Source organism: Notamacropus eugenii, chromosome 5, assembly GCF_028372415.1.
Source record: "Notamacropus eugenii isolate mMacEug1 chromosome 5, mMacEug1.pri_v2, whole genome shotgun sequence".
NCBI classification, from domain to species: Eukaryota; Metazoa; Chordata; class Mammalia; order Diprotodontia; family Macropodidae; genus Notamacropus; species Notamacropus eugenii.
Window position 1 is genome coordinate 101,820,369 of NC_092876.1, and position 24,565 is coordinate 101,844,933.

The 24,565-nt window shown below is 37.7% G+C and overlaps 1 protein-coding gene and 1 long non-coding RNA gene across 2 annotated transcripts in view; one reads left to right on the forward strand and one right to left on the reverse strand.

Annotated features, from left to right (window-relative positions):
- Nucleotides 1-488: 488 nt before the first annotated feature.
- Nucleotides 489-13,229, reverse strand: LOC140504957 (uncharacterized). The gene is made up of 2 exons (XR_011967291.1): nt 13,102-13,229; nt 489-1,714 (listed from the first exon to the last, which is right to left on the reverse strand). It is a non-coding gene; the product is annotated as an uncharacterized lncRNA (long non-coding RNA).
- Nucleotides 12,957-24,565, forward strand: part of COG6 (component of oligomeric golgi complex 6) — a 149,918-nt gene continuing 138,309 nt past the window's right edge. Inside the window, exons 1-4 of the mRNA XM_072610437.1 lie at nt 12,957-13,461; nt 17,335-17,478; nt 20,521-20,592; nt 23,842-23,900. Coding sequence (XP_072466538.1) covers nt 13,192-13,461; nt 17,335-17,478; nt 20,521-20,592; nt 23,842-23,900 — 545 coding nt within the window. The 5' untranslated portion in view covers nt 12,957-13,191. The remainder of the gene's footprint in view (nt 13,462-17,334; nt 17,479-20,520; nt 20,593-23,841; nt 23,901-24,565) is intronic.

A 24,565-nucleotide genomic window follows, 5' to 3' on the forward strand; every position in this document is an offset into this window, starting at 1 on the left:
ACTTTGAATTCCAACTTCTCTCCCTTTCTCTCTCCCCATACATGCCCACTGAAAAGGCAAGCAATTCAATATAGGCTATATATGTGTAGTTTTGCAAAAGACTTCCATAATAGTCATATTGTATAAGACTAACTATATTTCCTTCCATCCTATCTGGCCCCCCATTTATTCTATTCTCTCATTTGACCTTGTACCTCCCCAAAAGTGTTTACTTCTAATTACTCCCTTCTCCCATTTGCCCTCCCTTCTATTATCCCCTTAACGCTCTTATCCCCTTCTCCCCTCCTTTCTTGAAGTGTAAGATAGATTTTCATACCAAACTGAGTGAGCGTGATATTTCCTCCTTAAGCCAAATGTGAAGAGTAAGCTTCACTTTTATCCCTCTCACCTCCTCCCTTTTCTCCTTCATTGAAAAAGCTTTTTCTTGCCTCTTTTATGAGTGGTAATTTGCCCCATTTCATTTCTCCCTTTCTCCTCCCAATATATTCTTTTATTTTTTTTAAGATATCATCCCTTCTTATTCAACTCAACCTGTGCTCTCTGTCTATATATGTGTGTGTGTGTGTGTGTGTGTGTGTGTGTGTGTGTGTGTGTGTATAATCCCTCCAACTATTCAAATACTGAGAAAAGTCTCGAGTTATAAATATTATCTTTCCATGTAGGAATGTAAATAGTTTAACTTTAGAAAGACCTTTATGATTTCTCTTTCTTGTTTACCTTTTCATGCTTCTCTTGATTCTTATGTCTGAAAGTCAAATTTTCTATTCAGTTCTTGTCTTTTCATTAAGAATGCTTGAAAGTCCTCACTGAATGACCATTTTTTCCCCCTGAAGTATTACACTCAGTTTTGCTGGGTAAGTAATTCTTGGTTTTAATCCCAGTTCCTTTGACTTCTGGAATATCCTATTCTACACCCTTTGACCCCTTAACGTAGAAGCTGTCAGATCCTGTGTTATTGTTATTGTATTTCCACAATACTCGAATTGTTTCTTTCTAGCTGCTTGCAATATTTTCTCCTTCACCTGGGAACTCTGAAATTTGGCTACAATATTCCTAGGAGTTTCTCTTTTCTGGTCTCTTTCAAGAGGTGATCCATGGATTTTTTCAATATTTATTTTGCCCTCTAGTTCTGGAATATCAGGGGAGTTTTCCTTGATAATTTCATGAAACATGATGTCTAGGCTCTTTTTTTGATCATGGCTTTCAGGTAGTCCCATAATTTTTATATTGTCTCTCCTGGATCTATTTTCCAGGTCAGTAGTTTTTCCAATGAGATATTTCACATTATCTTCCATTTTTTCATTCATTTGGTTTTGTTTTGTAATTTCTTGGTTTCTCATAAAGTCATTAGCTTCCATCTGCTCCACTCTCATTTTGAAAGAACTATTTTCATCAGTGAACTTTTGAACCTCCTTTTCCATTTGACTAATTCTGCTTTTGAAAGCATTCTTCTCCTCACTGGCTTTTTGGACCTCTTTTGGCAATTGAGTTAGCCTATTTTTAAAGGTGTTATTTTCTTCAGCAATTTTTTGGGTCTCCTTTAGTAAGCTGTTGACTCGCTTTTCATGATTTTCTTGCATTGCTCTCATTTCTCTTCCCAATTTTTTCCTCCACCTCTCTTACTTTATTTTCAAAATCCTTTTTGAGCTCTTCCATGGCCTGAGACCATTGCATACGTATTTGGCCTCTGATGGTAAGCATCATTCTTCCTCATCTGAAAGGATGGAAGAAAATACCTGTTCACCAAGAAAATAACCTTCCATAGTCTTATTTTCCCCCCTTTTTTATGCATTTTCCCAGTCAGTTATTTGACTTTTGAGTCCTTTCTCAAGAGGAGGGTATACTCTGGGGACCTATAAGTTCTCAGTTCCTTCAAGGTGGCACAATCAAGGGAGAGGAGTTCACTCCTCTCCTGGCCTGTGCAATGGTTTGGGAGCAACCAAAAACTTTTCTGCCCAGAATCTGTGAGTAGTAGAATTCCCACTTCACAACCACCTCGAGCACTGCCATGCCCCAGGACCATGCTGAGGGCTGAGACCCAGATCAGTGGCTTAATTCCCTCAGGGGCTTTAGGCTGAGTGCGCCACAAATGGAAGCTGCTGTTACTGCCTCTGTTGTTGCCACTGCCACCACTACCTGGGACTAGGGCTAGGGGAGGACCCTGCTCCCTTTTCACCTAGTTGAAAAAGCCCTTTCACTGACCTTTGAAGTTGTCTTTGGTGATTGTGGGTTGAGGGATCTGAGAACCACTGCTGCTGCTGGGGATTCTACCCCTAAGGCCTGTTTGGGTCCTGTTCCTCCAGGTGCAGAACAGGTAAGTCTGGGCTGGGCTCCATGGGCTGGGCTCTGTTCCATGCCCCATGCAATAGACCTTTCCTGTCAGCCTTCCAAGTTACCTTGGGTTGGAAATCGCTTTCACTCTGTCGTTCTGTGGCTTCTTCTGCTCTAGAATTTGTTGAGAGTCGTTTTTTACGGGTACTTTATGGGAGAATAGCTAGTATATGTGTGTCTTTCTACTCCACCATCTTGGCTCCACCCCCATAAAGCAAACATGAAAGCATCTACACAGTATGTTTTGTCAAGTAACTCTGGAGTCCAACATTGGTTTCTAGCAAGTTTGTTTGTTTGTTTTTGCTAAATGTCACTAGCATATAATAGCTGAAATTTTTATAGAGCTTTACAGTTATAAAGCACTTCGTACTTTCAATTGTTTTTTAAGCTTTCTGATTAATAACTTTATTATAACAAAAATAAAAACAACAGAAGCGGTATGCCAGGAACAACCAAGATTCACCACTGAATTGAGTGTTGAGACTGTAGCAGTCTCATATTTGGAAATCAAGGAGAATGTAATTTTGGTTCAAAATAGGTAAATATGCAAGTGCAAAATGAGAATTTTTTTTTTTATTATTAAACTTTTAACATTTATTTTCACACAATTTTGGGTTACAAATTTTCTCCCCTTTTTTCCCCTCCCCCCCCAGACCCAAGCTTTCTAATTGCCCCTGTGACCTATCTGCTCTCTCCTCTATCCTCCCTCCCTGCCCTTGTCTCCGTCTTCTCTTTTGTCCTGTAGGGCCAGATAGCTTTCTTGACCCCTTAACCTGTATTTCTTGTTACCCAGTGGTAAGAACATTACATTTGGTCCTAACACTTTGAGTTCCCACTTCTTTAGCTCCCTCCCTCTCTACCCCTTCCCCTTGGAAGACAGGTAGTTCAATATAGGCCATATCTGTTTAGTTTTGCAAATGATTTCCATACTAGTTGTGTTGTATAGGACTAACTATATTTCCCTCCGTCCTGTCCTGTCCCCCATTACTTCTATTTTCTTATGGTCCTTTCCCTCCCCATAAGTGTCGACCTCGTATTGCATTCTCCTCCCCATGCCCTCCCCTCTATCCTCCCCCCCATCCTGCTTGTGCCCCTGTCCCCCACTCTCCTGTGTTATGAGTTAGGTTTTCCTATCAAAATGAGTGTGCATTATATTCTTTCCTTTAGTGGAATGTGATGAGAGTAGACCTCGTGTTTTTCTCTTGCCTCCCCTCTTTATCCCACCACTAATAAGTCTTTTGCTTGCCTCTTTTATGAGAGATAATTTGCCCCATATAACTTCTCCCTTTCTCCTCCCAATATTTCTCTCTCACTGCTTGATTTCATTTTTTTTTTTTTTTAGTATATGATCCCATCCTCTTCAATTCACTCTGTGCACTCTGTCTCTATGTATGTGTACGTGTGTGCATGTGTGTGTGTGTGTACTCCCACCCAGTGCCCAGATACTGAAATGTTTCAAGAGTTATAAATATTATCTTTCCATGTAGGAATGTAAACAGTTCAACTTTAGTAAGTCCCTTATGATTTCTCTTTGCTGTTCGCCTTTTCATGGTTCTCTTCATTCTTGTGTTAGAAAGTCAAATTTTCTTTCCAGCTCTGGTCTTTTCATCAGGAAAATTTGAAAGTCTTCTATTTCATTGAAAGACCATTTTTTCTCCTGAAGTATTATAGTCAGTTTTGCTGGGTAGGTGATTCTTGGCTTCAGTCCTAGTTCCTTCGACTTCTGGAATATCCTATTCCATTCCCTTCTATCCCTCAATGTAGAAGGTGCCCGGTCTTGTACTATCCTGATTGTATTTCCACAATACTTGAATTGTTTCTTTCTAGCTGCTTGCAATATTTTCTCTTTCACCTGGGAATTCTGGAATTTGGCCACAATGCTCCTAGGAGTTTCTCTTTTTGGATCTCTTTCATGTGGTGTTCTGTGGATTCCTTGAATATTTATTTTGCCTTCTGGTTCTAGAATCTCAGGGCAGTTTTCCTTGATAATTTCATGGAAGATGATGTCTAGGCTCTTCTTTTGATCATGGTTTTCAGGTAGTCCCAGAATTTTTACATTGTCTCTCCTGATTCTATTTTCCAGGTCAGTTGTTTTTCCAATAAGATATTTCACATTATCTTCCATTTTTTGAATCTGTGCGGTATGTTCTGAGATATCTGTCTTTCTCGAAAAGTCCAAAGCTTCCATCCGTACCATTCCAGATTTGAAAGATCTATTTTCTTCAGTGAGCTTTTGAATCTCCTTTTCCATTTGGTTAATTCTGCTTTTGAAAGCATTCTTCTCCTCATTGGCCCCTTGCACCTCCCTTGCCAGCTGAGTTAGGCTAGTTCTCAAGGTGCCAATTTCTTCAAGATTTTTTTGGTTCTCCTTTAGCAGGGAGCTGATCTGTTTTTCATGCTTCTCCCTTATCCCTCTCATTTCCCTTCCCAGTCTTTCCTCCACCTCTCTAACTTGATTTTCAAAATTCCTCTTGAGCTCTTCCATGGCCCGAGTCCATTGGGTGGGCTGGGACACAGAGTCCTCGATTTCTGTGTCTTTGCCTGATGGCAAGCCTTGTTCCTCCCCATCAGAAAGGAAGGGAGGAAGTGTTTTTTCTCCGATAAAGTACCCTTCAATAGTTTTATTTCTTTTTCCTTTTCTTGGCATTTTCTCCACCTAGTGGCCTGACCTCTGAATGTTCTCCTCACACCCACCTCGCCTCCTGGTCCTCCCAGCCAGCGTTTGGGGACTGAGATTCAAATGCTGCTTCCCGCCTTAGGATTTTTGGCGGGGGCAGGGCTGTTATTCAGTGTTAAATTAGGCTCAGGTGCTGAGGTCAGGGGCAGGGCCGCCTCTCTGGCTCAATTCCCTCAGGGGGTTTATGCACAGACCTTCCACAATGGATCCAGGCTCCCGCTCGCTTGGGGAGCCCCCGTCCGCAGCCGCCTCTCAGCCCCCACCTCCCGGGGGGGGGGCCCGAGCCTTGGGGGCACCTCACTCCCCTCTCAACCAGCCAAAGAGACTCTCTCACCTACCCCCGTCAGTCACCTGTTGGTGGGGGGGCCCATGCTGCCGCTGAAGATCCCGCCTCCGAAGCCCTTTCAGATCTGTGCCTCTCGGAGCCGTGACCGCCGCCGCCGCAGGTCCGGGCTGGGCACCGTATCTGCAGCGCGACGGACCTTTTGCGAGAGGTTTGCTGGTCCCTCTGTGGGTGGGAGGACCTGCGTGGCCGCTGGAGATCCCGTCCCGTAGCCCTCTCGGATCTTTTTCTCACGGTGTCGCTGCCGCGGTATGGTTGCTCTCTGCTACCCGCCCTGGCGCCCAGTCCACGGCGCGAAGGACCCCCCCGTGAGAGGTTTGCAGGTCTCTCCGGAACAGAAATCTCCCTCGCTCCAATATTCCGTGGTCTCTGGGTGCAGAATTCGCCCTGGGTTAGTCCCCTCTGCCGTTCTGTGGTTTGTGGGTTCGGAGCTATGTGTATGTGCGTCTTTCTACTTGACCATCTTGGCTCCACCCCGCAAAATTAGAATTTTATGTATTTTTAAACTGTCATATTCTGTCCAAAGCCCATTCAGTTTTTTCATCTTCAACAGATTAAGCATATGTTCTATGTAAAAATATGCAATGCTACTAACATCACAGAACAGTTAGCTATCTATGTATATAGGTCTCATATACCGGACTTCAGCTTCAGGGAGCATGATTGTCTGCATGAGCTATATCTTCTGCTCATATTGTGTGGCCAGTGCTTGGTCCTTGAAGAGCAAGATCAAGTATGAAAACAACTTCTAAATTAAGATCCTCAATGAATTTTCTAGCAATCCAGAGGAAAGGTTTCTCAATGTTGTAGTTACTTTTGGCTGAAATGTTCTGGAAATTCTTCTTCTTATGGAAGACAATGGATTTCATCTTGATCTTCTGTCTTTATTATCTACGTTGCTGTCTCATAGTACAGTAGAGATGTTTACATACATTCATACTATATCTCTATGTCAAGTGTATTTTTGTAACTTTCAATATTACATCAAACGTAATGTCACTTTGAACTTGTATGTAATAATCATATCTCAGAGCACCCAATTTCCCTTGGTTAGCTCCATCCTACATGTTAAATTAAATATGATCTCTTAGAATGGAACCCAAGGGGATAGACCCAAAGTGGCTACATACTTCTCAAATTCACCAAATGATGTTTTACAAATGCAATTTTTCTAGTATTCCTATCACTAATTGACATATGTTTGATCTCTACTTAGGGTTATGCATTGGTGGTCAACATGATGGTTGTTCCAGAATGAATAGATGAGTAAAATAGCATTTATTGACATTTTATATGCACAAAGTACTGTGTTAAGTGCTGGGGATACACATAGAAAACCAAAACAGTCTCTTTCCTCAAGGAGCTTATATTCTAATGGGGGTAATAACATACATAATAGTTTCCAATGACAAGTCAAATGGGACCTATAGGCCTTGGGTGCAATAGTAAAGCAGACGGCCATGCATCTCTTTAAAAAAGTCACTTCTACCAAAAATCATATTTGTTTTTCATGTAGAAGCACTTGATAGTGGCAAGGACTTTGGTTGTGCTAACTTTATTTTCTAGGTTTCAGGAGATGTAGTTATGGAGGACATAGGGGCTGGAGCACTCACAAAAGCAGTTTCTAGGATGCTGACTGTGGGAGCTGAGCTGGAAGCAGGACCAGTGACTTGGGAGGTGCTGCCACAGAAGTGTCTCTCTCTCTCCACCTGACTGAATGCTTTATGTTATCTTATTTACATATCTTATTTAGCATAATAATTTTGCGAGGAAAATTATCCTTGATAATGTGTAATATCCTTGTAACTTTATAATATATCTGTAACCTAATATACCTGATAACTTTGATATGCCTGTAATTTAATTATGATAGGGAATTTTCCTTGAAGAAATCCTGTTTACCAAAGTAAGAGCATCAATAGTTTGTAATTTATAGTCTTAAAGACTTGTTTACGGCACTGAGTGTTTACATGATTTATTCAGGGTCATGTAGCCAATATGAGTAAAAGATATGTGGATCTAGTTTTGATACCAAGGCTGACTCTTTAGTTGTTAGAGAACAGTGTCTTATAACAAGTATTTAATATAACAAGTAGTCTTCATTTTTTATTCCCATTTTACAATGAGGAAACTGAGTTTCAAAAAAATTAAGTGACTTGTCCACAGTTGTACAGATAATATATGTTTTAGCAAGAATTTGAAACCAGGTTCTCTAACTTAAGGCAAAGTACTTTTCACTATGACACTTTATCAGGTTCCAATTTGCTTTAGTATAATTGCTTCTTGGCAGAAAATAGATTAGTCATAAACTAAAAAAAAAAATAACATAAAAAATTATAACTCCAAGGGCCAACTATCCATAAAGAATGAAGTTATTTATCACTTATGAATATCTTCAAACTGCCGGTCAGAAGCACATACTTTCTGATAGCCCATCCTTACAAGAAATACCTCCAATGTCTGGGTCCCAATCAACTCAGATCCTACTATTCCTTTGCCTTATTCTTTATACAGATATACATAGAGAGATATATATAGATATAGATATATAGATATATAAAGATTCCGTGTTTTGATATTTCAGAATGAAATCAGTGAATATTCAATCACTAATATCTTGTTCATAACAGCATTGCTGTAAATATCTTGGAATATCTCATTAATATTAATTTGGAGCTCTGTACCAACAGGAATTACTAACAACTAAGCTATATAATGGCAAGTCAAATATTAATTAACTGAACCATCAATCTTCACTCATGAAAGAACTGGCTTTACCCATCAGTATTCTATGTTACGGTCTTTTCAGGATGCTTAAAACCAATGTTAGAATCCAGCCAAATTTAGAAATGACTACTGATGGATTCTTTTCTTTTCCATGACATGGTTACTGAGTAGTTTTTCAGTTTATTAACCAGCAAACATTTTCCATCATAATGATTTTCTTTTATGTTATAAGGATGACAGTGAGTTTCATCATAAAATCCTTACCTAAAGGCATTATCTGGTCAAAATCAATATTATAATAAAGAGTGATTTACTGAATAATTTGGGAGTTCAGCATGGCCTTTACAAATCTTTGGAGAGATACTGTCCATTGTATAGGGAAATGAGTCAAATGAGGCAGGCAGCTTAATTTTTTTTTCCAGTAGTGGTAATTGGTTTGCAAGAGTTAGTCAAGTATCAAATTCCTTACCAGTTCAATTCAGTTTAATTCCAGAAACATCTATGAAATTTCTTCTTCGTTTATTGCACTGTGGTAGGTGCAGGGTAGATAAAACATGGTAAGCCATCCCCTTAAAAGTTTACAACATAATAGGAGGAGAACATACACACATATATGTATACACACAAATGAGTATAATGCAAAGTAATTCATGGTCACTGCATAAGACAGGTGGAAACTTGGGTCTCTTATGTGGGATCTATGCTAAAAACAAAGTCATTTCCTTTTAGGAGATTCAGGGAAGTCTTCTAGCAAGAGGTAGCATTTGAGTTGGGCTTTAAAAGAGAATCACAAATTCAGCAGGTGAAGAAAACAGAAAGCAGGCATTGCAGTCATGGGAAACAGCTTGAGCAATGGCTGAGTAGTGCATTGGAAAAAACAAAGACTTTGAGTTCAAGACTTTTCTGGCAGTCTTTCAAACAGTGGTTTGAAGGGAGGGAGAGTGTTGTTACTCAAAATCTGTTGGTTCACACTGAGGTTGGACAAGACTCTCACATTTAAAATAGCAAAGATGACATTAATTATAGAGAAACCAAGTTATGATTTTTGCCTGGAGAAAGTGTGACAAAAATCACCTTCTTTTCCACCTCTTTTAAGCAGCCTCACCCTTGTAATTCGTAAAGGACAGAGGGAATGTCAACTGGATCCTCACTGTTACAAGACAGTTCTTTTACTCTTCCATCTTTCAATTGCATCTCTTCTCAAATTTCTTTTCCTTTCATGCCATTTACACACACACACACACACACACACACACACACACACACACACACACACACATCTTAGATGAAGACCCTGCTAAGTACTTCACTATAAAAAATGGAGGCCATCTTTCATGACCTTCTTCTCCTCCCCAATTTCATACTTCATATCTCAACACCATCCCTCATTCTCTTCTCCTATCTCTGATAAAAAAGAAATAGCAGTTCTTCTTGCTAAGGTGAATTCATTTACTTATCCCCTCATCTCCCCTGCAAACTTATTCCTTCAATCTTTCTCTATCCCTAATTTTCAACCTCTGTTCACTTCCTTCTTTCCTCCTGCCTATACAGATCTCACCTGAAATTAAGAAAACTTTCACTTGACTATCTCATACTCTCAAAGCATCACCCTATAGTTCTCCCTTGCAGAGTCAAAAATCCTAGGAAAAGTTATCTACCTTCTCTTCTTTCACTCTTATCTCCCAGTTATTTCTCGAACCCTAGTAATACTATTTCCAAGGCTATGCATTTTCTTTTTATGGCAGATCCAGATGCTTTTTTCTCAAACCTCATTCTTAATGACCTCTCTGTAGTATTTGACATCGCTGATACCTCCTCTTTTTGGATACTCCCTTCTTTCTGCGTGAAGCTCTCTGCATGCCTCCCAGGGTTGATGTTCTCATAGAGTTCTGAATTTGTCTTTCCTCATGGTATCTAGTTTGTCCTCAGAGTGTCTCTCAGCTCTTGATGCAACAGCCACTGTTGCTCCAGGATGTTTCTACCTATGTTGACAGGAATCCAGATCTTCAAATCCTTTCATAGCTCAAGAGCTTGTAACTGGCCAATGGTGGGGGACAGAAGAGGATGTGAGGGGGAGAACTGTAAAATGGGGATAATAACAGCCCCTACCTCCCATGATTTTGTGAAGATCAAATAAAATTATAACCATTTGAAAATCACATAGCACAATGCCTGGCACATAATATGCATTATATATTTGCTAGATATTAATAATAATGAATCAGAAAAATGTTTTCATGGCCAAAGATCCAATCTATCAGATTTTCTGATTCTGTTTCAAAAGAAATTTTAAGCTTTGTGTGAACTGGAAGCCTATTTTTTCTGATAATAAATTATATGTTAAGACACAATAGAAACAATTTACAACAAGCTAGAAGGTAAAGATTAGTTGGCACACTCAGAATGTCAGAAACTAAGGGCCTTCACATAACATGGCATTGAGCCAAACAGTTTACTGTGGTGGAAGAAGGGAACAGGCATAGCCTACATGATGTGGTGGAAGGTCTTAAGAAAGGTTAGGTGGGGTAAGGAAAGACAAGAGTGGTAACCTTAGCAATAGTGAGGAGGGTAGAAGGTAAGAGAAAGTCAAGAAAAGGGATTAAGCCATATCTCTTTGTTGGAACATAATGAAGATACTACTTTTTGTATATGTGAGGACAAGTGAGTAAGCTAGCCCAGAGAAAAAGTCAGTGTCCATATATCCTGTATAAAATGTGTGAAGTGCTACAGTGGATGGTTGGTCATTCCACCCATCTGTGACAAAAGGAAAGAAGAAATAGAAGTGTGTCTGTTTTACTCCAGGAAATATACAAATGTTAAAATTTAATAGCAATAATATAAATATATTTACATACTATTATACTACATACTAATATATATTATGTTACATGTAACATATATTATAACATATACTATATTAAATTTATATTAATAGCACAAAACCTGGAAGGAGATAGGAGATAACACATAGATTATAGATAGATGATAAATAGGGAGAAGAGAATAAGCATTTATATAGTGTGTATTGTATGCCAGGTAATGTGCTAAGTGCTTTACAAATATTATCTCATTTGATCCTCACAACCACCCTGGAATGTTAGTACTATTACTATTTCCATTTTACATTTGAACACGTGATTTCATGTACAGGAAATTCTGAGATGAGGAGGCCCTCTCTACCAATGTAAGGCTGTAACTTCTCTGCAATTTATAGTCCTAAAGAATTGCTTAGAGCATTGCGAGGGTGACTTCCTTAGGGTCACATAACCAGTCTGTCAGGGATGGGACTTGAACCCAGCCCTTTTTGGCCAACTCTCTATTCATTCTGCTCCTCTTCTGTCAAGATTGGAACTAAGTGAAGTAACAAATAAAGAACTGTTCATTGGTTGCACAGTCCAGATACATGCTATAAGCTGCTAATTTGTCTGACAGATAATGGATGTGGAGAGGGAATCCCTACTGACTTATGAGAAGAACAATCTGCTCTCACAGACAGGTGGCAGCAACACTGGTGGATCACAGATTGAGTCCGAATCAAAGATAGGATACATGAAAATGCCTGGATATCAAGTTTTTTCTTACTGAGAAATACATAATGCTTGAAAACAATAAAGGAGTATTTATAGACCACCATGGTGATCAATGGAAAATATATCTCATTCATTAATCCCAAATAGACTGTACAGAAACCAAGAATAGGTACACTGAAATTTAAAGTAAGATACGATGCAGAAGGAGATATATACTGATAGCTGGATGGTACAGTGGATAGAGCACTGGACCTGGAGATAGGAAGACCTGAATTTAAAACTGGCATCAGACACCTGCTTGTGTGACTTTTGGCAAGCCATTTAACCTCTGTCTGCCTCAGTTTACTCAACTGTAAAATGAAGGTAATAAAAACTCCTACCTCTTAGGATTGTTATGAGTATCAAATGAGATATTTGTAAAGAGCTCAGCATATTGTAGGCACTTCGTAAATTGTTGTTCTCTCCCATTTTCCTCCACCTTCAGAGCTAGGTTTATAGCCAAAAGATAAACCTAGAAATATGATGAAGATTATTCATATGTAACTCAATCCATCTACCTCATCTCCAATATTTTCTACTTTTTGAATAGCTAAAAATATAACTTCTTCCATAATTAAAATAAATGTATTATTGTATTTCTTAGCTTTTAATAGTTTATTTTCTTATATCAAATTCTATCATGTGGCATTTATTGTATAATGAGGTCAATCAGTCAAACATTTATTAAGTGCCTACTATGTGCCAGGCACTATACTAAATGCTAGGGATACAAAAAGAGGTAAAAGACAGTGTCTTCCCTAATGGAGCTTACAATCTAATGAATGAGGTGAAGATGTAAATTTTTTTTTGCCATATTGCTTGCCAGTTCTTAAACTTTTTGGATACATCTACTAAATAAGTTTTTATTTCCATGGATTTATCCCATCAAACTTTTGCTGTTTAATGTCAATCTTAACTTTTTTAAAAACCATTTTTATGTCTTGTGTACTATCCTGCAACTTTATATCACACTGAAGACTTCAAAAGAAATGTGTCTCTCTAATTAGATAACCATGATATTAAAAGAACAAAACTCATTGGCTTCCTAATTTCTACCCCATAGCCCTCTCTCATAAAATGACCTTATCTCTTACTTTGTTGAGGTTAAAGGCATCAGCAATGGGGTATAACTCGCTATTCTATACCTCAGATCCTTTATTTTATGTAACTGCCTTCATCTCCAAAGATAACATCATCCTCTGTTAGCTAGATCTAATCATTCCACCTAAACCAGAGGTTCTCAAACTTATTTGGCTTACTGTCCCTTTAGAAAAAAATTACTCAGCACCCCCTAGAAATCTACTTTCTTTTTAAAAATTTTAATTAATTAATTTATTTTCAGTTTTCAACAATCACTTCCATAAGTTTTAAATTTTATCCCCCTCTTTAAAGCCTCTTTCATTATTCTTAGTCTTCTAAACTCCCTTATTTTTCTTGAACTTTCGGATACTTACCATGACATCATCCTAACTGCACCTCTTCCTCTAGTTATAGGGTTGCCTCTAAGACCCAGGGGAAAGAACCTTCTCCTAAACATCCGGAACATGCGCAGAGCCGCACTCCAGCGTCGCGCATGCGTGGCAGCTCCAGTTCCTGAAGCTGTTCCCTGCTCCCTAACCGCTGAGGTGGCTGTTGCGGGTGACAGAGTCGCCGAGATGGCCGAGAGCGGCAACATCGGGGAGGTGTCCACTTTGCCGGTCTCTGGGCCGCCCAGCAGCCTCGGCAACGGGACCGGCGGGGCTTCGGCTCAGAGCAATAACCCGCTGTCTCGGAAGCTGCACAAGATCCTGGAGACGAGGCTGGATAATGACAAGGTAAGAGGAACCCACTTGGGGGAGGGAGGCCCGCGGAGGCGGGGCCGGGAGGGGGCGGGGCCTGGACGGGGGCGGGGCGCGGAGGGGAAGGAGGGGAAGGAGACGGGGAATTCGAGGGCTGGCCTGGGGCCGGAGGAGGGGGTTGGTCCTGACGGAAGCCTAACCAGAAAGGGGTCTCTGGGATTCCCGCACCTGCCCTGACCGTGACCGCGACCGTGACCGTGACTCTGACCTCGACCTAGAGCCAGGCCCCTGCGCTCTTGCCTCTGCTGGGGTGCCCCACTACCCCTGCCATTCATTCACTGTCCCGGCTGTTATGGGGCGGGGCGGGGGGTGGGGCCAGATCTAGACCACGTTTGCAAAGTGGCAATCTCTCTCCCTCTCCCTCTCCCTCTCCCTCTCCCTCTCCCTCTCCCTCCCTCGTCCCCCTCCCCCCTCTCTCTTTCTCCGCTCCCCTTCTCTGAACACAAAACTAGAAGGAATTGATGATATGCTTAATAACAATCAGCGTCCAGAAATATTTCAGCAGACTAGAATTATGGGCCCAGTCTTCTAAGGTGCAATTTAATCTGACTTTAAGGAAAAGATAATAATCTTACCTATTTCCACAATATTTTAATCAGCTCATGCCTTTATACATTGTTAACCTTCACCACACCTATCCATATAATGTCAACGTTAACTGGATTATAATAATGAGAATTAACATTTATGTAGGACCTCGAGGTTTACAAAGCAATTTGCATACATTTTCTCCTTTGATATATAGGTATAACTCTAACCCTTTCCCCTATTTCCTTATGCCTAGCCAAAGAGTATTTCTCAATTTCTTCTCCTAAACACTACTAGAATCAATTTGTGAATCATCAATCCAGTCACTGGCTGCACCCTCAGCTCACTGATTGAGGCAGGGAAGATGGAATATTCCTTGCTGTATACTGACAATTCAAGATTTTACCCTGGAGATAGAGGTAGCTCCACTATTCAGTAACGCCTCATCTCCAGCTTCTTTTCAAACATCTTGAACTAGATGTCCATAGACATCTTAAACTCATCATATCTAAAACTGAATCATCTTTTCCCTTTATCCACCCTCCTTTCTCCCCCCTCCAACTTCCATATTCCTTTTGAGGGAAGTACCATCTTTCCAGTCTTTTAAGGTTCACAACCTAGGAGTAATCCTGGATTCCTCACTGCCTCTCACGTCTGCATCCAATCTGTTGCCAAGATCTGTTGATTTTATGTTTGCAATATTATTAGAATACATATCTCTCTCCTCTGACACTGCCACCACTTTAGTGCAGGCCCTAATCATCTTTTGCCTGGATTATCGCAGTAGGCAGCTGGTGGGTCTGCTTGTCTCAAGTCTTTTCCCACTTCTGTCCATCCTCCATTCAGCAACCACCAAAGTGATTTTCCTAAAGCATAGGTCTGACCATGCTACCCCCTATTCAGTCAACTTCAGTGGCTTTCTGTCACTTCCAAGATTGAATACAAAATCCTCTGCTCTGATCCAGTAACAATGGCTCCCTTATTCCTCTAGGAGCAAAATACTGTATCTCTTGGCTCCAGCCATTTTCTCTTGTTATCCCCCATGCCTGGAATGCTCTTTTTTCTCATCCCTTTCCCCAGCTTCCTTTAATTTCCAATTAAGATCTCATTTTCTACAGGAAGTCTTTCCTAACCCTTCTCAATTCTAGTGCCTTCCGTCTGTTAATTATTTCCTATTTTTCCTGTATATAGGTTGTTTGTATATTTGTTGCTTGTTCATTATCTGCCCATTAGACTTGAGCTTCTTGAGGCCAGGGACTGTCTTTTTTCCCCAGGATGCTTAATAAATGTTTATTGATTGATTGAGCCTTAACTCTTCTTGTACTGTCTATTTAATATGGTGGCTGTGATTTGGAAACTTCAGGGTACTGTGGAAATTGCAGTGACAGCACATAATATAGGTTTAAAAATATGGAGAGGAAATTTTGAAATTTCTAGTTCAGTTCTTTGGTAATCGAAAATAAACTCAACTTGCCTACCTGTAAGCCTGATTTAGAAAAATAAAATATTTAATTACTATTTTGTGAGTTATTTCTCTTGTCAAGCATTTATTGAGTAATAACCATCCGTGCTACTGGGTACTGTAGTGAATGTGTGTGTCCTTCCTTGCCAAAGAAGACCATGTCATCAGAGAAATGATATTACTTGCACTTTATTTTGAGTGAGGGAGGGCTGTGCAGGTCACCAGCCTCACTTCTCCGCCAGAGGCATCTGAATCCAGTGACCAGATATTCATCAGGATGACTGGATATGACCCAGGATGAGGCCATTGGGGTTAAGTGACTTGCCTAAGGTCACACAACCAGTGAGTGTCAAGTGTCTGAGGTCAGATTTGAACTCAGGTCCTTCTGACTCCTGCACTGGTACTCTATCCACTGCACCACTTAGCTATAGTACTCTTTTGGGGAAGGAGAGTTGCAGGAGATTAGAGTTATGATTTCATTGGTGTAACTCCCAGTGAAGAAACTCTATTTGTGAAAGTTGTTACCTGCTCTGCAACTTACAGTCTTACAGAATTTCTAAAATGCTTATAGTAGTGATTCTCTATTTGAAATTACCTATGCTATTTCCTTTGTTGTGTTTAAACACATAAAAATGAGTTATTCTAGTGAGGAATGCCCATGCCATGTTAATGAAAATGCAGCAAATATTATTGTAGCTCTCTTAACAAACAGTTTATTCTCTATGTTAGTGTTTAGTTAGACTTGAATTTTATGGAATTTATGATTACTTTAGAATAGTATTATTTCTCAGGTTTAAAAAAATTATATAGGTGGTTATTTGTGTTAAAAAAAATTATAGGTCTGAATAAAGATTTATTAAAATTGGTTGTTTTATTCATGATTGTTATCAAACCCAGAATTATTAGAAAATATTTTCTCATACCATCCTCTTTTGTAATTCTGAAACTTCAAATGGAAGAATCTCTAGAGTTTCTTGGAAGCTCTACATAAATTTTCAGAGCCTTTGTAGACTTTTAGTATTAAAAGTAGTACTGTAGTGCTGAGATCATCCAGTCCAACTCTCTGATTTTACAGATGAGTAAACCAGGGTCCAGAGATGGTAAGTGACATGCTCCATTGAGGTCATATACTAGTTAATACAGAGCAGTCATCAAAATCATATGAATATAGTGCAAATTAGAATACAGTTAAGTGCGAAGTACCTTGAATGTTCAGAGGATCATAAAATTTAGAATTTAGTCAAAAAGACAGGTGGCCTAGGACCCCAAATCATCTTTGATTTCTTTCTGTCCTACTTATTAATTAAAAATCTGTTCAAGTTCAGAATTGGAGGAAAGGCATGGTCAGTAACATTTTTAGTGAAAAAGATCTGAGGGTGAACATGACGAACATGGCAATGAAAAAAAGATTATTTTTATTTTAGGATACATTAATAGCAAAATAAAGGAAGTGTTTACATATCAAGTATTGTATTGAGTTCTTATCATCCAAGGAAGAGCTTTGATAAATGAGTGCATCTAGGTCAGATCAACCAGGATGTTGAGGGTACTAAAGACCATGCCATGTTGAAGATTGGTTGAAGGAACCAGGGATATTCAGCCTAGAAAAGAGAAAGATTTATTAATTGTCTTCAAATATTTGAAAGGTTGTGATGTGATATTATGTCATTATCTTCCTGAAATAGGTTAACTTTTTATATTATTTAATTCATGCACTGATTGGTGAAGACTTAAAGGTAGTGTAATAAAGATAACAGGCATCATTTCATTATATTTTGATTTGGAATTAGAAAATATTTTTAAATAAATAGAACTGATTTGTTAGGATAAGATTTTGATGCTTATTATCTATTGTTTAGGAGATGCTAGAAGCTCTCAAGGCACTTTCGACTTTTTTTGTGGAAAATAGCTTACGCACCAGAAGAAATTTACGTGGAGATATTGAACGCAGAAGTTTAGCCATCAATGAAGAATTTGTGAGCATATTCAAGGAAGTAAAGGAGGTATAATGCTATGGATTTGCTTTAAATATTTGCTATTTACCATCTGTTAAAATCTTAAAACTTTTATTTTCTTCTTTCTACCTGTGACAGAATATAAATTTAGATGGTTCTGGTTTCTTGTATAATTACAGATCTCTACTTTTCACTGTCTCATAGACAGATTTCATTTAGATTCTAAGAGACTTTAGTGTGAATGTTCGGTCTAGCTGTGAATATGCTTTTCTTGAATGTTTTTCCAGAAAAAAAGTGTCCTATGGTTTAAAATACTTCTCCATGAATAGCTATTCTAAATTTGAGTGGAGTTGTAACTATCTTGACTCTGCATCCTAAATAATATCAGAGTACCTGGGAAATACTATTTTATCACAGATAAATAGACTGTTTGTTCAACATGAGATGAGACCAATTTTTAATGTTTTGTATGCCCGTATTTTGTGACTTATTTTATAAAACATGGCAATATACAAGATTTTTGCTCACTAAGTTTACAACCCAGGTTAATTACGGTAGCACCTTTATGTGGTTTCACGAAAGGTAAGGAAATGCCTAGTAAATACTTCAGAAAATGCATTGATAGTTGTCATAAAAATGATATCCATCACAGTAATTTCACTTATAAATGAAGACAGAAGCAATAATTTGCTTATTTTATGAATTTGTTAACATTTGTGTGGGAACTGTACAGTATCTTGAGTTTGCCATTAGTGAAACTATAATTTGAACTTGCTTTTTAACCAAAAAAGTAAAATGTAATTTTAAAAAAGAATATTGCTGGCATTTATAGTTTGGATTATCTTTCACAATTTTGCTTTATTAAATAAACTGTGGCATCTAAAACAAATGTTAGAACTGTTTAGGTAGTTTGGAATCTTCTGTCACTGTTTTTGGATTTCATATTGACTAACTGCTACTATTTGATAAATATTTTGAAATAATAGTAACTGATTAGTTCACAGCAACTTCAGGACTTCATTTTATGAGTTAGAATAGCTCTTGTATATAATAGAATATAAGAAGTATTATCTCTAGAGTTTAGGTTTATGAAATTTTCAATGCAAGAATCATAGCACAGAGAGAATACATTTCAATTCTAGAATGGATTATGTAGCTTTCATTTGTTTATAAGTAGATTATTCTCAGAAGTTTCATAGTTCATTGTATAAAACTAACAGCCATTTTTTTACAGCTTTACCTAGGTGCTTCATTTTTTCCCCCTTTCTGGGGCCTGTTTCCCAACAGATTTGAGTTTCAGAGGTAGGAGAGTCTGTTATAAAGTACCATGAAGAACCTTTTTCCATTGTTGGAACTCTTTACTTTGTAACTTGGTTTTCTGTTTGGTTGGGAACTTAAATTCAGTAGGAAATACTGTGATATAGAATTGGTAGTCAGTATTAGAGTAGAGTTATTAGGGATAGCTAGATTTTATAGTAGAGTCCTGGGTCTGGAGTCAGGAAGATCTGAATTCAAATTCAGCCTCAGTCACTTACTTAGCTGTGTGACTCTGGCAAATCACCGAACCTGTTTGCCTCAGTTTCTTCAATTGTAAAATACAGCACCTACCTCTCAGGTTTGTTGTAAGGATCAAATGAGGTAATATTGCAAAAGTGCTTAGCACAGTGCCTGGCACATAGTAAGTGTTATATAAAGGTCAGCTATTATTATTATTAGTAGTAGGCCCAGATATCCCAAATCATTGGTGTTTGATTTTGACATTGGAACGAAGCTATAAGTAAGGATGACACTCTAAATTATTTAACATAAGTTAATGAGGGCAAAAAACCAAATCTGCTTCTGTTCTTTGTCAGAAGTTAGTGGAAAGGCTTCCACAATGGAAGGATTTGTATGAACTGACACTGAGTGAAGTAATCAAAAATAGGAGGAAAATACAGTGACTGAAATATTTTAAGAAAAAAACAATAAAGCACCAAAAAGTGGCTGAATGCTGATTAGTATCAATGACCAGTGTCAGCCCCACAGAACGAATGATGAAATATCTTCCTCCTCACTTTGGAGAGGTGAGGAAGTGAGAGTGTGAGATGTGAAATATGCTGTCAGATGCAATTGTGGTTGATTTTGCTTTGCTGTTTTTGGTCATTCCAAGGGAGAGATCAACGTTGGGGGTTTATTGGGAAATTAGTGATTTAAAACAGAAGGCATCAACAAAACTTTAAAAAATAAATATCATTAATAAATGAATGAAAAAGTATTAAATTAAGTGCTTATTTTAGAAAAACAAGATCCTGCTCACAAGGAGCATCACATTCTAATGGGAGAAAGAAACACACATAAGAAGCTTCAGCCACAAGTTAAATGGACAGGCCTAGGGTTTAGTGTTAAAACAAATGGTAATACATTTTATTCTAATGCCATTTTTATTGATAAAACCATATATGTTTCTCATATTGAACCATTTGATAATGTCAAGGACCGTGATGGCAAGAATTTTTGTTTCTTATTCTTTACTTCTTGTTGCTCCTGAAGAATTAGGAGCTAATTGTTAAATAAAGAATTACTCTTTGCCTTCCAACCTGAGAAGAAAAGATTATGGAATCATAGATGTAGAGTTGGAAGGGACTTCAAAAACCACCTAGTCCAGTCTCCTTATTTTATGCACGAGGAAACTGATATTGAGGGTGGTTCAGTGATTTGCCCAAGGTCATATATGCATACACACACACATGTACACACATATATGTAAATAGATATCTGTATACACACATATATAAACATATATGGTATCATATACATATATGTGTGTGTATGTATACGTGTGTGTGTGTGTATACACACACAGTATCAGAGGTGACATTTTAACTCAGTTTCTCTGACTCCAGACCCTTTCCTCTGTACTAAGATAATCCATTTTGTTCTGTTACTCAGGGCAAAACATTTTTTAAATGATAAAAATAAAGCCAAACATAAGCATCAGAAGTTCTGAAAGACTGTTTTGAAGGATAGCAAAGACTTTTCAAGAGAAAAGACGTATACATTTCCTTGCAGTATGTAGGGTAGTTAAAAAAAAGTCTTCCTCTATTTTTTTAGGAGCTTGAAAGCATAAATGAAGATGTTCAAGCAATGAACAACTGTTGTCAAGACATGACAAGTCGCCTGAAGGTAGGGTAAGGTTTTGAGATTTCTCTCAAATTTCTGTCTAGCAAATGTATTATTTATTACGCTTACGTTGTGTTGCAAGTTTCAGCATAATGCCTTATGTGGACTCTTTGAAGTTTTCAGTTCTTCTTTTATGTAATTAACTTTTCTCATTTCCCTTATGTAATAATTCTCTATTTTTCAGTTTACTAGAAATGTCATAAATATTCCAGGAAAGCATGGAAGCAGTTGTTATTTTTTCTGGAAATCTAAGGCAGATTTAGTTTCAGAAAGGCATTAGGATTGTGAATCTGTACTAAGGCATGCTAGTCCAAACTTCAGTCCAGTTCTGGTTATTTGGAGATCTGGGGAAAATAAAATGTGTTATGTGTGTGTGTTATATATAACATAACATACACATATATAAATATGTATATGCACACACATATATGTACATACACATGTACACACTCAGACACATATATACACACATTTATGTATATAGATACATATATACACACACACATATATATACATATTTGTATCTAATGGCAGCCATCTCTAGGGTGAGGTGGCTAGGGAAAAAAATTTACATGTTTACATGATAACTTTATAAAGAATAGCAAGTTGCTCATAATAGATTTGTATTTTTATGGGCGATCATCTTTTTTAGTATACTGTGTTATGGAAATGCTTGTTTTATTCCATAAATTAAAAATAAAATTAATTTTAAAATTAAAATGGGAAACAAACCAAAAAACAAAGGAGTTGGATTAAAAAGTCCTTCCTGCTTTTTATCCTAGAAGGACAGGGATGGAAAAATGGTTGGATATACATAGAGAAAAAATAAAGTGCCATTGTTATTAAAAAAAATCTGGAATTGCTAGACCACCTTCTTTCACATTGTTTTTCGATTCCCTTGAGATTCTTGATATCCTTTTGTTCTTCCACATAAATTTTGTTCTTATTTTTTCTAGCTCTATAAAATACTTCTTTGGTAGTTTGGTTGGTATTGCACTGAATAAGTAAAGTAACTTGGATAGAATTGTCGTTTTTGTTACATTTGCCTGACCTACCCATGAGCAATTGATATTTCTCCAGTTGTTTAAATCTGTATTTGTATGAAAAGTGTTTTGTAATTATGTTTGTATAATCCCTGGGTTTGTCTTGGCAGGTAGACTCCCAAGTATTTTATATTGTCGGGAGTTATTTTAACTGGAATTTCTCTTTATCTGGGTTTTGTTGGTAGTATATAGATATGCTGTTGATTTATGTGGGTTTGTTTTATATCCTGCAACTTTGCTGAAGTTGATTGTTTCAACTAGTTTTTTACTTAATTATCTTGGGTTCTGTGAGTGTACCGTCATATCTGCAAAGAGTGATAGTTTTGTTCCCTCATTACCCATTTTTATTCCTTCCGTTTCTTTTTCGTCTCATTGCTATAGCTAGCATTTCTGGTGCAATACTGAATAACAGTGGTGATCACCCCTGATCTTATTGAGAAGGCTTCAGATTAACCCCCCACCCCATCACAGATAATACTTGCTTTTAGTTTTAAATAGATACTGCTTATCATTTTAAGAAAGGCTTCATTTATTCCTGTGCTTTTTATCCCTATATATACACTTAAATAACACCTGTATTTGAATACAAATAGTTTTTAAATTGAGAACCAAGAATTCATTAAACTTAAAAACAGTTGATAATAAAATGTGATTAGTTTGTGTTAAGAATCAGTGGCTGTCAAATCAAAGCAACTCTTGAGATACTACCTCACACTTGCCAGACTGACTAATATGACAGAAAAGGAAAATTATAAATAAGGGGAGGATGTAGGAAAATTGGGACACTAATGCACTGTTGGTGGAGTTGTGACCTGATCCAGCCATTCTGAAGAGTAGTTTGGAGCTATGCCCAAAAGACTATCAAACTTTTTATTCTCTTTCATTCAGAAATACCACTACTAGGTTTGTGTCCAAGATATTAAAAAAAAGGTAAGGGACCTATTTGTACAAAAATTGTATGACAGTTCTTTTTGGGGTGGGAAAGCATTGGAAATTGAGGGGTGCCCATCAGTTGAAGAGCAGCTGAACAAGTTGTGGTATGTGATTGTAATGGAGTTGTGTTGTGCTATAAGAAGTAATAAGCAGACTGGAAAGGCTTATGTGAACTGATGCAGAGTGAAGTGAGCAGAATCAGGAGAACATTGTACACGATGATAGCAATATTATATGATGAAGAACTGTGAATGACCTAGCTGTTCTCAGCAATGTAATAGTCTAAACCAAAACAGTTCCAAAAGATGATAAAATTTAAAAAGTAAAAATGTTAGGATAAAAAAAAGAATCAGTGGTTACTATTTTCTTTTTTTAAATTTTATGATAATATTTAAAAATATAGCATAACCCCTCATTTATTTAACATCATTGTGTAAGCATTGGCATGTTTCACATAAGTAAAATTTCTAGATAATTAGAAATAGATCAAGAAGCTTTTAAATGAATGCTATGTTTCTGGCACTATGCTAGGCATAGAGGATACAGTTAAAATAAAAGAAACACTGCAAGCTTGATAGTGATTCACAGCTAAAATTATTGTGCCCAAACTTTAAAAAAAACAATTTAAAACATTTTTAAAGAAAATGTTTTTTTAAATGTGATATCTCAGCTCTATTCACTGCCTTCTTAAACAGAATAAATTAAACATAATTTAAATCTTTCTTGTTGATTTTAACATCACAATGATTATAAGTTATTGTCCTGTACTGAAATGTAGGATTGTTGAAATGTGTAGTCCTAAGTCCTAGTGCTGAATGCTCTTAGCATTTTCTACTTTTCTAATTCTTGTGTCCACTATTAAATGTTTGTATGTGTGTATAAGCATGTGTGTATGTGTGTTTGTGTGTGTGTGTGTCTTCCTTGTCACCTCTTGCTACTTTGTATATACCTGCTTCTAGCAATCTTCAGTCCTTGCTCATTTGCAGCTTCTAACCTGCTCTGTAGGCTTGAAAGACAGATAAGCCATCTTATTTGTGGGTATATATAAAATGAGAGGCTGTATAAGTGAGAACCTAAGGGTCTCTCTTACAAATTAAAACGCATTGATTTTATTAGCCCATAGGCTTGTCCAATGTCACGCAGCTAGTAAGTGTTAGAAGGGGGAGGGGGAGACTGTATCCATTATGCCACGCTACCTCCCATTATTCTTCTTTAGAAAGACAAAGAGTCATATATCTTGATGCATTAACAAAGTGAGTTTTCTTTATAATTTCAGGCAGCAAAAGAGCAGACCCAAGATTTAATTGTAAAAACTACTAAACTTCAAGCAGAAAGGTAAGTAGTATTTTCTAGTATTTTCCACATAGGTCATTCAATTATTTTATGAATGAATATGAGTATTTTGTAGCAGCAGTAACATATATTACATTGGTTATTGCTGCATTATAACTTATTAACCCATAGAATCATAGATTTAGACCTAGAAGGGACTTTAAAAACCATTTAACCTAACTTCCTAATTTCACAGAGAAGGAAATTGTGGCAATAGAAGCTAAATTACTGGTCCAGGGTTACACAGCTGGCAAACATCTAAGGCAGTTTTCAAAACCACACTTTCCTGACTTCTGAGGGTGGCACTTCATCTACTATGACCCTGGCCTTTAAGAGGGAACTATAGAAAAACAAAGTAAGAGGAGTAGAGACACCTTAGTCTTTTTTCTTCCTCCATTTAATTAATTATATAGTCTGGAGGCCTCAGGGCCTCAGTTTCCTATTCTGTGAAGTGGGCACATTAACTCTCCAAAGTCAAGTGGATGAACTTGATGAGCTCTTGATATTGACTGTAATTTTAATGTCAGCAATATGATCCTTTGAGATTTGTTGTGCCTTTTCTCCCACATTATATTCTCTTTATTTAGGCTTCCTCTAGATTATAATTTTCATGCTTCAGCAACCTCCAGCAGATCCTGCCCCCACTTCATTATGGGAACATCTGGCTG